Source organism: Triticum dicoccoides, chromosome 5B, assembly GCF_002162155.2.
Source record: "Triticum dicoccoides isolate Atlit2015 ecotype Zavitan chromosome 5B, WEW_v2.0, whole genome shotgun sequence".
NCBI classification, from domain to species: Eukaryota; Viridiplantae; Streptophyta; class Magnoliopsida; order Poales; family Poaceae; genus Triticum; species Triticum dicoccoides.
In genome coordinates, this window is record NC_041389.1 from 493,116,553 (window position 1) to 493,129,767 (window position 13,215).

A 13,215-nucleotide genomic window follows, 5' to 3' on the forward strand; every position below is an offset into this window, starting at 1 on the left:
TAGCATAAATGATAAAACCAAAAAAACAAAGTGAATATTTTTTTCAAGGGAAGAGAACAAAGCAGAGATTCCGTTATCTACGGGAAGCCCAGAATTTACCGCCTCGAATTGCTCGCGCAGATTCTTCACCGCGCCAAAGCAGCGCACCGGGGCCCACACGCCACGTAGGAAACCACGCACGAACGGCGAACCCCACCGCTTCTTTATGGCGTCGGCTTGACTCGAGCACGCAAGACGCAACCCCCCTCCGTCCATCCCCCGTCCCCTCTGCTCCCTCCCTCCCCACCCCACCCCCAAAACCCCAATCTTTCCCCCACTCCGATCGCCCCTCGCCGGCCGCGATGGACTCCGACGACGAGCCGTGGGGAGGGAGCGACTCCGACCCCGTCGCCGTCGGGGACTACTACTACGACTGCAGCGACGGGGGCAGCGGCGGCGCTGGCGGGGGCGGCGAGGAGGAGGAGGGATCCGACTGCGCCGGCGACGACTACGAGGTCCGCGAGGAGGTCGCCTCGATGCGCGAGAAGGTCCGTCGATCGCCCCGCTTGCCGGTAGCGGCATCTGCATCTACTTGCTTGTTCCGTGGGGCGGGGCTGGGGCGCGAACGTGATGGCCGCACAGTGCTCTCGCGTGTAATCTCGGGGCTGGGTGCGGTGGCTTCCTGAATGCGCAGTGCTGGCGCCGAATTTTGGGGCGGGATTTTTGTTGCGGCGGCACGGCAGCAGCCTTCTTGGGGTTCTGCGGCGCTTGCTCTGCACCTTATCGTCAGTAGACGTTGTGGCAGCAAGTGTGATGACAGTAGGTTTCAGTGTGCCGTGCTCCTCGAAAGTGGTAGGTTTGCTGAGAGATGAATTCTGCTGTGGTGAATAGATTTCACAGATATACATACATACATACTGCACAACCGTTAGTTCTTTTACACCGCATTTCGTTGGAATTGATGCCTGCATCCTGTGCTGGGTGGTCAGTGTTGACAGAGCACAGTGGTCCGAGGGCAAGTCTGTATAGGTCTCGCCATTTTTGGCATGCTAATTGTTAAGCATGCCAGATTGCGTTGTATTCGTCAGCTGCTAGGTTTTCAGGTTCTGCAGGCGGTGTTATTGTCAAGATTATTTCCGTGGACTTTCTTGTGATATTGAGTTGAATATTTCCACAAAATGGAACCTGTGGATGTGCAGATCTATAGCACACCTGGTGACTCTTTTTTTCTTTATTATGAAACTCTGCTTTCTTGCCAGTATATCCTCTATAAGGATGTGCATGACATAACTCAGTTTTGGGATTTTGTCCTCCATGTTTCTTTTCTTTTCTGTTCTGTTGTCTTTTCATCTTATAGCTCTGAAAGTCACTAAAGAGCTTCTGTTCCTTTTCACCACAAACAGAGATACATTGTGTTATCTGAAAATGACATACATGAGCGGCAAGAGGAAGCCATAAGACGGGTATCTTCAATATTTTCAATTCCAAGAGAATCAGCATGCATCCTCCTTCGACAATACAAATGGTCAGTTATGCTGCCCAAAAATATATGTACAGCTTGCCATGTTAGATACATGAAATGAAGTCATATGTTCCAGTAGATCTTATCTCGAGTTTATTCTACTGCCCTACATTCTGTTGCAATGTACTCCCTCTGTCCGAAAAAGCTTGTCCCAAGTTTGTCCCTCAAATGGATGTATCTACCACTAGAGGGACAAGCTTTTTCGGACGGAGGGAGTACCTGAGAAGTTCATCTTGAGAAAGTTTCTGAGATTTACTAGTTTCAGTGGACATAATATGTATAACAATTTTCTATGTAAACTATGCTACATGCATATAAGTTTCTGCTTTCAAATTGTTGCAAAGGTGGAATACTTGTGAGCTGAAAAGGTAGATTCTCTATCTCAATTTTGTTCAGGAATATTAGCAAGTTGAGTGATGAGTGGTTCGCAGATGAAGAACGTGTCCGTCATTTTGTTGGCTTGCCTACAAATGGGGCTGTTCTTCCTGACTGCCAGGAGGTAGCTTTTCTTATCAGCTGGTATCATATCTGGTTAAATCAGTGAGTTAACATGTTTTAGCTCTGATGGTTCCTTTGGTTGCAGCTAACTTGTGGAATATGTTTTGAAGGATATTCCACAACTGCACTGAGCTCTGCTGGTTGTGTTCACCTCTACTGCCATGAATGTTGGGAAGGTCTATCTCTCAATATTGTTATTTCATCCACATAACCAACTTGATTAATATTAGTAATATAAACAACACATAAATGCATAAGGATCAAAACGGGGGCTCTAAACGTGTAAGAAAACAAAAATCAGCCCACTGATCAGAGTATGCCATTGTAAGTTTGTAACGCCGGTCAGGGATGAGGAATCTCACTGATGTTGGATCTATTTCCCCATCCCTATGTGCCCTATCTCTGTTAGGAAAAATATCAAGATCGCGAATATCCATAACGATGTCGTGTTTGTGCATGGCATGCGAATGTAGAGCAGCCTACTAAGCATGTTGCATGTATGTAATCATGTTATTTATTTTGATGTAGTGGGACGCATAGCTGCAATTGTGAAATTGTGACATATAGCTTACCTAACATAAGTATCAGGAGTCAAAGGATTGAAGTTGTACATTTTTTACCCACAGAGAACTAAATAGGGAACTGTTGAATTGCCAAATCTTTCTCCTTATTTGTAGTGATCAATTGAATTTCTAGTGCTAAAAATAAGGTAACTATTTCAGGGTATATTAGTGCTTCAATAAATGATGGTCCAGGATGTTTGTCACTGCGGTGCCCTGAGCCATCTTGTACTGCCATGGTTCTTGAAGAAACCATTAATAGATTGGCTAAAAATGAGGAGAAAGTGAAGTACAAACAATTTTTATCATGCTCATACGTTGAAGATAACAAGAAGGTAATTCCTTGAAGCAGCCTAGAACTTTTCTTGTTTGTAAGCTACCGGTTTTAAGGATGATATGCGTTTAAGAGTTCATTTTATGTCATCTGTATCCTATGGTTTCTGAAATTTATTTATGATATCATGTTAATATTCAGATAAAATGGTGTCCAGCTCCTGATTGTACCTGCGCTGTGGAGTTTCTTGGTGATGAGAACTATGATGTCTCATGCATGTGCAAATTCAGCTTCTGCTGGAACGTCGGTATCTTGTTTTGGTTTAATCTCTTGCCATATCTGGTTGTTTTATTGTAATAATCCAAAAGCTTATTATTGCAATGCTACCTTTTCCAAATATATGCAGTGTACAGAGGAAACTCATCGACCAGTTAGCTGTGAGACTGTCTCAAAGTGGATATTAAAGAACAGTGCAGAATCTGAGAACGTGAATTGGTTCGTTATAACACACAATTTCTTTGTTCCATAATATATTTCAGTTCTTTGTTTATAAGGCAGTGCGACCTAAGGCAAGCACCAACCACCCTGACGCCTAAGCCCCTAATGCGGATGCCTAAGCGCCTTGCCGCCTAAGCGTCCAAGGCGGGATGCCTTGTAAACAATGTTTCAATTATTGCTAGTGTTTCATTGTGGAGTAAAGTGCATTGGGTGTAAAGGTGGGTTGGTTCCGGTACTTGAAAAATGGAAGTTAGTCCTAGTGGTGCATTAAGTTACTTTTGTCCTGCTAGTCCAGTATGTATAGGTTTGCTCTTGTGGTGCCTTCACCCTTGCCACAGAGGTGAATAAAATAGGAGTGGCCTGCAGCGAGTTCAACATGGACACATGGTGTGCTCTAGCCAACACCATGGTCGAATGTATTAGCTTGTAGCAGTGGAGAGCAAGGACCGAAGCGACTATGCGAACATCGTTACCAAACTATGGGCCTGCAGAAAGCCAAAGCAGGGGATGCTCTGGATCTAATGGGGCCTCGTGATGCTTTGGAGAAGGGACTCACTGGAACGGCAGGCATGTGTCAAGGTTTAATGCTGGACATGTCCCGTATTTGATGGAAGTGACAGGGACAAGCTCTCATCCGACATGGCTCGGGTCAAAGCGCTATGTGGGCTGTCAAAGGCCATCTATTATAGTCTTTGTCAGAACCTCTGGTTACTCGCTTAATGCACGTTGTTGACTAGAACATGCAGTTTTGTAGTACGGGACCTATGACACAACAGTTTGTGTAATGACTCATTTTAATTTCTGCATACATATAAAAAACTATCTCTGAAGTGATTCATTTTTCCAGGATAATAGCTAATTCAAAGCCTTGTCCTAAATGCAAACGACCAATAGAGAAGAATCATGGTTGCATGCATATGACGTGCCGTCCTCCTTGCAAATTTCAGTTTTGCTGGTACACTCCCATCTCCTGAGCTTATTTATTTTTGTACCCTCTGTTTTGCTGATGAAAATTGGACGTTTTGCATGTAATATCTTTGGTCTCATGCTCTTACATCATCACAGGTTATGTCTAGGTGACTGGTCAGAACACGGAAGTAGGACCACTGGTGGCAATTATGCCTGCAATCGCTATGAAGCAGACAAGAAGAAAGGCATAGTATGTTCTTTTTTGGGCATTATCCTTCTCTGTATCGAGGAAGAATCACATTCCTTGGTTTGATCCCAAAGTGCATAGCTTGCTATTGGCCAGATATTGCAAAGCGAGCCCGGTCTATTGGGTCCCTTCTAAAAATAATAATTAAAAAGCTCATTGGAAGTTAAAAAAAGACTGATTTTCCCTCACAAGTACGGATGCACTATTAGTATGTACCTGTAAATTTTCATAAAGAAATATGTTTATTTGAGGGCTACCCAAAAGACACACATATGTGGGTCTATATAATACTCCACAATTTTTCACTATCATAGGGTCACAATCTTTTTTTTGTGCACCCCACAAATGAAAATATCTACTAAAAAAATTACAAGTATGTAGATCACACCAATATGTACACATGGGAATTTTTTTCCAAATTTTTCTGAAACTTCAATATATGTTTTATTTATTTATTTCGGGATCCAATAGATCCAGGATCCAAATGACCGTTCTTGCTACTGGAATGCTACTCAATTATGTGGTTTCTTGACTCTATTTACTGCTGCCAACTACAGTTTGTTGTTACTTTCCCTGTTTATTTATGTCATGTTCTTTTCTTTTAGTATGATGAAGCTGAAGCACAGAGAGAACGGGCTAAAAACTCACTTGTGAGATACACGCATTATTTTGAGCGCTGGGCATCCAATCAGAAGGTACATTCTTCAGGATCCTGTTGCAGCCGTTTCATTATCTGAAATTCTGAATTTTCCCAGGACATGCTTGTACAGTGTCCTGTATAACTGTAGACAAGACAAGTCCACATTTTCAACCCTGAACTCTAGCCAGGATTTGATATTCAACTCTGCACTACGAAACCACCTAGAACACAACCGTTGACTATACAAACCATCTACTTCACCTCCTACGACCCTCTCCACTCTGATTTTGGCCCAACTTAGATGCTACTACATGGGATCCTCATTGTTAACTGATGAAGCCTTGTCAGCGGTGGATCCCACGTGATTTCAGTAGTCCCTTTTGTCATTACCAAGTTCACCACTTGACATGTTGCACTAACTGATTAAAAATTCGGCGGGTGGGGGTGGGGTGGGGTGGGGGGGTGGGGGTTATTATTATTATTAAAACAAGTGCATGTATGTCCCGTGTGCTTGTTTTATCCCCATAATGTATTAAGAGTCCCAGGATCTAATTTTACATCTCCAGATCCATCTCTTATGTTCTTGCCAAGTCAATTATTTCCTTTCCTCTAAACTCATCTGAGGAATTTTCTTGTGATTTTACATTTCTTCTTTGTGGTGTTCAGAGTTTATTTCATTTTCTATTAGTGTTTACTACAAAGTATGCATTGTTTGATTTATGGGGCACGAGTTTCTGTATATGATGCCTTGGGTGCTTACTTTTTGGTTCTTGCCTGTTGACAGTCGAGGCAGAAGGCACAAGGAGATCTGCAAAAGTTCGAAAGTGAAGTAAGTATTTAAAACCTTACATTGTGGCATCCATCCTTCCTCTTAAAAATACAGTGTCATGCACCCAATATTTGTCTGTCAGTGCACAAGTCTGTTGCTATTGTCTCCAATGAGTAGAATTTTTTACTGAAAAGGATGTATGATTGCCACTCCTTTTAGTTTTGGGTTCTGCATTTCAAGTCTTCTTCTTTTCCACACATTTATCATACTTGTGCTTGACTATTTGTTCACACTCTAGCTTGCGAAGCTCAGTGACATTCTTGGAATACCGGAGTCTCAACTAAAGTTCATACCTGAAGCTTGGTCACAGGTTAAATATCTTATAATGCCCATAAACTGGAGAAAGGCTCTATACTTTTAACATAGCCTTCCTTTTTCTGACACGCCTACCCTATCATCCTTCACTATGACAGATTGTAGAATGCAGACAAGTGCTGCAGTGGACATATGCTTATGGGTATTATCTTGATGATAAAGCCAAGAATGATTTTTTTGTGTACCTCCAAGGTAGAAGGTTTTAAGCTTGCAGCTTAAGGTTTATCGCATAATTGACATGGCCATACATCTGGAAATTTTGTAGGTGAAGCCGAGTCTGGTTTGGAGCGCCTCCATAAATGTGCGGAGAAGGACATACATGCAATTTTACCTAAAGCTGGTGAAACTGAACCTCTTCCTTCATTACAAGACTTCAATGAGTTTCGTGTGAAACTTGCTGGTCTAACAAGGTATTCCGGGGATGTCTCTGATCACTACTGACATTTGCAGTTACATACAGTATTTTTGTGTGTGTGTGACCAAGTTACTAACTTGTGCTAATTTAGCCTCTCTTGCTCTCTCTGTTTATCCTGTCAAAGGTCCTTATTTAGCTGACTTTTGGCCATTCTTTTTCTTCTCAATTTGAACTTTATGGTGATGATTTTTGTACCATTCCGAGCGAAGATCCATATGGGCATCATGTGATGTTGCAGGAGTTATGTGGCCTGCATTGCATTTTGAGTGGATGTTAGGTCAATGATGCTGCTCCACTTATAACCTTGCTCTCGTTTCACTGAAGTTTGTATGCATTATGCCATGCATAATTGTACCGACATCTCGTGTAGGCTCACCGTGCTCTCCAATTGCTGAATTTTACTTCCCATTCTGTACTGCACGAGTCTCGTATCAATGAATATGGTAACTAAATTAATTTTAAAGAGCAGTGGCTAAGCTGAAACCATTTTTGTGTTACAGCGTAACCCGCAACTACTTTGAGAACCTTGTTCAAGCACTGGAAGCAGGGCTGGAGGATGTGCGTGTTACGGGCGGCCAGTCGACTTCGAAGAAGAAAGCCCGCACCGCCTCCAAGAGGAAACCATCCGCCAAAGGCAAGGCGGGCAGGAATAAGAAGGCGAGAATAACCTCTTAACATTCAGGTGGAGGTTGGCCCTGCGAGCGCTGCTGCGCCTTTAGTCGACCCGTCTTCGCAGATATCATCTGCGATGGTCCGGTGGTAGAGGTAGGCAGTTAGGGATAGGGGGCAGGGGCGATGCAGTGGCCCCTGGCCAGAATATGTATAGTGAGTCCGGATGCTTGTTCCGCCCAGGCATTCTGGTGCCATGGACGTGAAGCGCTGTACAGGTAGCAAAGGATGCAATCCTGCCATTTAGCTGGATATAGAGTGCGTACTTGTTTTTTCTTTTTCTTTTACTGTGTCTAATTGAACAGTATTGCTATGGTTTTCGGTCGTGACATGGTGGTAAATATGATACCAGGTATAGAGAGTGAATTTGGCGTGCACAAAACACACTGCTTTGGTAGCAGCTACGCATTTTTGCGTGACAATCTACCCCTTTTTATTTCTTTCTGAAAGTTAGGGTGTTTGTATATGTTGGAAAGGGGGCAGTACAGCGACGACAAGAGGGAGGGGATGGTGTACGCTGCTGATGTCTTTGCCCAATGTGTAGACCTGGCGTTACACATTGGGCATGTGAAATTTGAGTACGACCCCGTGAAGCCTACCCAACATATATGATTGTGGTGATTTTCTTTTCATTTTCATGTGTGTTGGGGTTGTAATAGCGTGTTAGCTATTTTCCGAGAATTTTGCTCGTGTCGTCGATTCTTGCGTGGAGGAGCAACGTAGCCCAAGGCTGAGGAGGAGGTCCTGGCTCGGACGGAGGAAGCCGAAGGCTAGCCGTTGGACTGAGGAAATTCACAGAAATCAATTCTTTTATTAGTTAATACTCCCGCTATAACTTTATAAGATGCTTTTACACTGTCATGGACTCTGAAAACGTCTTGTAAAAAGTTACAGACATAGTAACTGATAAGTAGGTGGCCCTATGTAACGATGGAACCAGAGAAAGACCAAGAAACAGGACATGGAGTTTCTACACCCAGGAGCAAATGCTCCAGGTGTGAACAGTAAAATCAAATAAATTCAAAAATAATTCAAAAAATTCTGAATTTTTTTGTGGCATACTTTCACAAGTGTTTGTCGTGCATGCAAAATTTCATCGCAAAATGTTACTTACAAAAGCATTTTGGAGCTCTGAAAATGTTAATTACAAAAGCATTTTGGAGCTCTGATTTTTTTGACATGCCTTCCACCAATGTGATTTCACAATTTTGCATGCACAGCAAACATTTGTGAAAGTAAGTCATAATTTTTTTTCCATTTTTTGATTTTACTGTTCACACTAGCTCCTCGGGGTAGAAAGGTACTTTCGCAAGAAACAATGCTCTTGCGTTCTTTTGGGCGACACATTGCATGACCAAGTTGTTTATCAGTTCAACCAAAACTTGCTCATCCATTTTTATGTTATCTTCTTCTCCTCGGCCAACTAGTATCGGTTCACGCTACCCAACGGCACATGACAACTTGGGGCAGATATATGATATTATTATGATTCTGAAACCAAAGCAAAGCCAAGCCCAGGCGTGGCTATGTCAGCCTCCGCTCTCCGGTCCAGATTCCGATCACCATCGCCATCGATCGATCGGCATGGCCGCGGCGACGGTGCATCATCGCCCGCAGCTGCAGTCGAGGAACGTGTGCGTGGTGGGGGGCGGCATGGCCGGCCTGGCGTCGGCGCGCGAGCTGCGGCGAGAGGGCCACGCGGTCACCGTCATGGAGCAGAGCGGCGACGTCGGCGGGCAGTGGCTGTACGACCCGGGGACAGACGGCCGCGTGCCCAGCAGCGTGTACGCGTGCCTCCGCCTCCTCAGCCCGCGGGAGGCCATGGGCTTCTCCGACTTCGAGTTCCTCCCCAGGGCCGGCGCCGGCCGCGACCCGCGCCGCTTCCCCGGCCACCGCGAGGTGCACAGCTACCTCAGGGACTTCTGCCACGCGTTCGGGCTCATGGACGCCGTCAGGCTCAACACCCGGGTCCTGCGCGTCGCAATCGCGGATCCGACGTCGGCGGCGACGCGTCAGTGGGCGGTGAGGTCCGTGCGGCGCCTCGGCGGCACGGAGGATGATGCGCGGGAGGAGGAGGAGGTGTTCGACGCGGTGGTGGTGGCCACCGGCCAGTACTCGCAGCCGATGCTCCCGAGCGGCATCGAGGGCATGGCGGAATGGAGGCTTCGGCAGCTACACAGCCACTCGTACAGGACGCCGGAGCCGTTCCGCGGCGAGGCGGTGGTGGTGGTCGGTTGCCGGGACAGCGGCAAGGACATCGCGTTGGACCTCTGCCGCGTCGCCAGGGAGGTGCACCTCGCCGCCAGCTCCGAGGCCGCCGCGCCCACACCGGCCGTGTCAAAGATGCTGGCCAATCACGGCGACGTGCTGCGCCTCCACCCGCGGGTACGCCGGCTGCACGCGGACGGGCGCGTGTGGTTCGAGGACGGCTCCTCTGTCGTCGCGGACACCGTGATCTACTGCACGGGGTACGGCTACTCGTTCCCGTTCCTGGACACGGGCGGGGCGGTCACCGTGGGCGACGGCGACTGCGTGGTCGGGCCGCTGTTCGAGCACGTGTTCCCGCCGTCCCTGGCGCCGTCGCTCTCCTTCGTGGGCGTGCCGAGGAAGGTCCTGCTGCCGTGGTTCTTCGAGGCGCAGGCGAGGTGGGTCGCGCAGGCGCTGTCCGGCCGCCGCGCGCTGCCGCCGGAGGCGGAGATGCTGCGGGCCGTGGAGGAGCACTTCCGCGCCAGGGAGGCCGCCGGCGAGCCGAGGAAGCACACCCACCACTACATCGGCGGCATCGACGTAAGCACATTACATAGGCACCCATTCCATCGATCGATTACGTTTGAGTTTATCCAATTTCATGTTCGATAAGAAAATGTTCGAGTTTGGGGAGAAGTACGGCGACTTGACGCCGATGGAGGACTGGAAGAAGGAGCTGGTCCTGTCGAGCATGGCGAGCATGAGCGACGACCTGGAGACCTTCCGCGACCGCGCCGACGACAGCGAGAACGTCCAGAAGGGCGTCCGGCGATGGCGCGGCGGCTTAGCTGCTCAAGCTCAGGACAAAACCGTGGCCGCTGCTGCTGAAGTTGAAGGTGATTGGCAGGCCATGGCTAAGAAAGAAAGAAACTCCTCAACTGAATTGAACTGCACCTCTTCGAGTATCAGTAAGGGTATGTTTAACGCACATCTAAACTGATGTTCACTTTGTTTGTGGTCTTTTTTTTGTTCCAGTTTTTTTTTTGTTTCTTGTTGCTGCATTATATATTCATGAAAGCTTAAATATGACATCCTTAAAAAACATCTAGATGTGAATTAGACAAACTGTATCAGTAAACTTGCCCGGTGAGTATCCAAAGATTTGATTGCCACATAGAGATTTTGCTCGATCGCCTACAGAATTGAAATTTCATCCAGATCGAGCGTGGGATTAGGGATTCACGATCTGGATGCCAGAGAAATAGCGCACTGTAAATGTGTAGGCTAGTTAGAGTGGATGGAATATTTACCATAAATGCTACACACACGTACCCCCGCCTCAACTTTACGGACCCACTGAGTTGTTTTGTTCTTTTTTTTTACAACAAATAGACTTTATTTCTCATATGATGGTCATATCGTATAGAAGTAAATGAGAAACAAAATTAGGGATTACATCATCCCAAGACCTGGAAGATCTAGCACTAGAAGAATGCTTAGCTAGCTCATCTCCTACTCAAGTAGCTTCCAGGAAACAGTGTTTAAATGATATTTTGGCAAAATCCATTGCCAACTGCCTGCACTCAGAGACCAATGCAACACCGGGTCTTAGATAAGAGTCCATTGTTGAATTGCTTCCACCGCAAACGAGCAATCAGATTCCACCTCCACATTGTTGCACCCCAAATTTGCCAACAAGTATATTCCATTTCTAATTGACATGAGCTCTACTGAATCAACATCTCAGATACGTGGAAGAAACCAAGTCGCTGCTGCTAGAAAGTCACCCCGTTCATCACGCATGACAGCACCCCAAACTTCAGATAAAGTATGACGCATCTACATTAACCTTGACCAGTCCATGAGACGGTTTTTGCCACATATGTTTTTTCTTCGAGTCGGGAGCTTTGGAGGCATCGATTTGATGTAATTTGTAGCTAGGACGCGAATAGAAAGTGTTGTTTTCTCAGGATTTTGAATCACGATTCCTTTCACAAGTTGTCGCCTTTGCCATCAAAGGTACCACGCCGCCACAACAACCAGTTTGGCCACAGGTAATCCATCCGAAACAGCATCAAGTTTTGATAAGATCTTCATAGTGATTGAGCCTAATCTGTCCTCATCAGTTGCTCTTTGAATGGTATCTAGAAATCCCAGCTGAGACCACACTTCTTTCACATGACGACATTTAAAGAGACAGTGCTGCTAGTCTTCAGCACCCACCAAGCAGCATGGGCATTGGGGTGAACAAGGTATGTGTCGAGCTGCCAAAACTCCATAACAGAGTAGGCCTCCATGTAGCATCTCCAAGCAAAGTGTTTGACTTTCCCAGGCACATGTAACCGCCATATATCTTTCCAAATATGATTAATATGCTCACTACCCTCGCCATCTGGCCTTGTTAACCAGGAACCAAACTGATGTTCTAGCTCACTATAATATGTAGACCGGACCGAAAACGTGCCAGAATGGGTATGCAATGGGATCTGTAAGATTCTTTGAACATCCATCGGCGAGAATACACCAGAATGTGGGTCAATGAGTTCTACCTTAGACAACATAGTACCACCCCTAGGTGTAATAACTTTTTGCGATACGCTTGCATGAATCCATGGGTCTTGCCATATACTCCTTCCGTCCCAAAATTCTTGTCTTAAATTTGTTTAGATACGGATGTACCTACTAAAACGTGACTTGATACATCCGTATTTGGACAAATCTAAGACAAGAATTTTGGGACAGAGGGGGTATTTATTTGAGATCCAGAGCCAACCCTCCATATGCACCCTCGCTGAAAAGTTTGAATACCCGCTTCGATACTCTGCCAAGTGTAAGACGACCCTTTCTTAGGTCCAACTTCGTATATTTCCATCTGGATAGTACTCCCTCCGTTTCTTTTTACTCCACGTATAAGTTTTGGTCAAAGTCAAACTACACAAAGTTTGACCAAGTTTATATTAAAAAATATAAACATCTACAATACTTAAACTATATAATATGAAAATACATTTCATGGTGCATCTGAAAATGTTGATTTCATATTGTGAATGTTGATAATTTTTTAATATAAAGTTAGTCAAAACTATGCAAAACTTGACTTTGACCAAACCTTATATGCAGATTCAAAAGAAACGGAGGGAGTATTTAGCATGTAGGACTTGTGCACACAAAGAGTTTGGGTTTTGTATCGGAACACTGTTTTGGATCAGTCCATAGCAGGAGTTGTCCTGTTTCAGTTGGTATAATTAATCTCCTCCTCCTAATTAACCGCCCCCTAATCTTAACTGGTGGGCTGGGCGCCTAGCCCCGTAAACCTCCCGTAACTGTCCGTCGATGCAACAAAGCTCAATATGAACTGGAGAAACCCTAGAGCTGCGGGGGATTTTTTATGAGTTTCTGGGGCAATGCTACATGTACGAAAGCTTACTGAGACTTCTATGTAAAAGCTGATGTGGAGGGCGATTAATTGGGCCAGAATTAGCGGCTGGGGCCCACCCCATGAAATACAGGGGCCGAGAAGATTTGTTTGGAAGGTTACGTATGCCTTCGTAGTCTATTCGTATATGTAGGTTTATCGAGTTTAAGGGCATCCTCAGCGCCCACCCTCAAACAGTCCGGAATCGTCCGGACATGGACATCCAACGTGGTTCTGTATTGGTCCGTTCGACGGTTC

The 13,215-nt window shown here is 45.7% G+C and overlaps 2 protein-coding genes across 2 annotated transcripts; both read left to right on the top strand.

Annotated features, from left to right (window-relative positions):
- The first annotated feature begins 255 nt into the window (after nucleotides 1-255).
- LOC119311108 (probable E3 ubiquitin-protein ligase ARI5) lies at nucleotides 256-7,737 on the top strand. Its single transcript, XM_037586737.1, has 15 exons — nucleotides 256-527; nucleotides 1,383-1,504; nucleotides 1,898-2,000; nucleotides 2,085-2,175; nucleotides 2,722-2,894; nucleotides 3,035-3,136; nucleotides 3,240-3,328; nucleotides 4,179-4,286; nucleotides 4,397-4,490; nucleotides 5,093-5,182; nucleotides 5,912-5,956; nucleotides 6,195-6,266; nucleotides 6,370-6,463; nucleotides 6,537-6,681; nucleotides 7,187-7,737. The coding sequence occupies exons 1-15, from the start codon at nucleotides 342-344 to the stop codon at nucleotides 7,359-7,361; spliced, it is 1,689 nt and encodes a 562-aa protein (XP_037442634.1). The 5' UTR covers nucleotides 256-341; the 3' UTR covers nucleotides 7,362-7,737.
- Nucleotides 7,738-8,874: 1,137 nt separating this feature from the next.
- LOC119311109 (flavin-containing monooxygenase FMO GS-OX-like 8) lies at nucleotides 8,875-10,831 on the top strand. The gene is made up of 2 exons (XM_037586738.1): nucleotides 8,875-10,142; nucleotides 10,216-10,831. Exons 1-2 carry the CDS (start codon nucleotides 8,940-8,942, stop codon nucleotides 10,540-10,542), a joined length of 1,530 nt encoding a protein of 509 aa, XP_037442635.1. The 5' UTR covers nucleotides 8,875-8,939; the 3' UTR covers nucleotides 10,543-10,831.
- The last annotated feature ends 2,384 nt before the right edge of the window (nucleotides 10,832-13,215 follow it).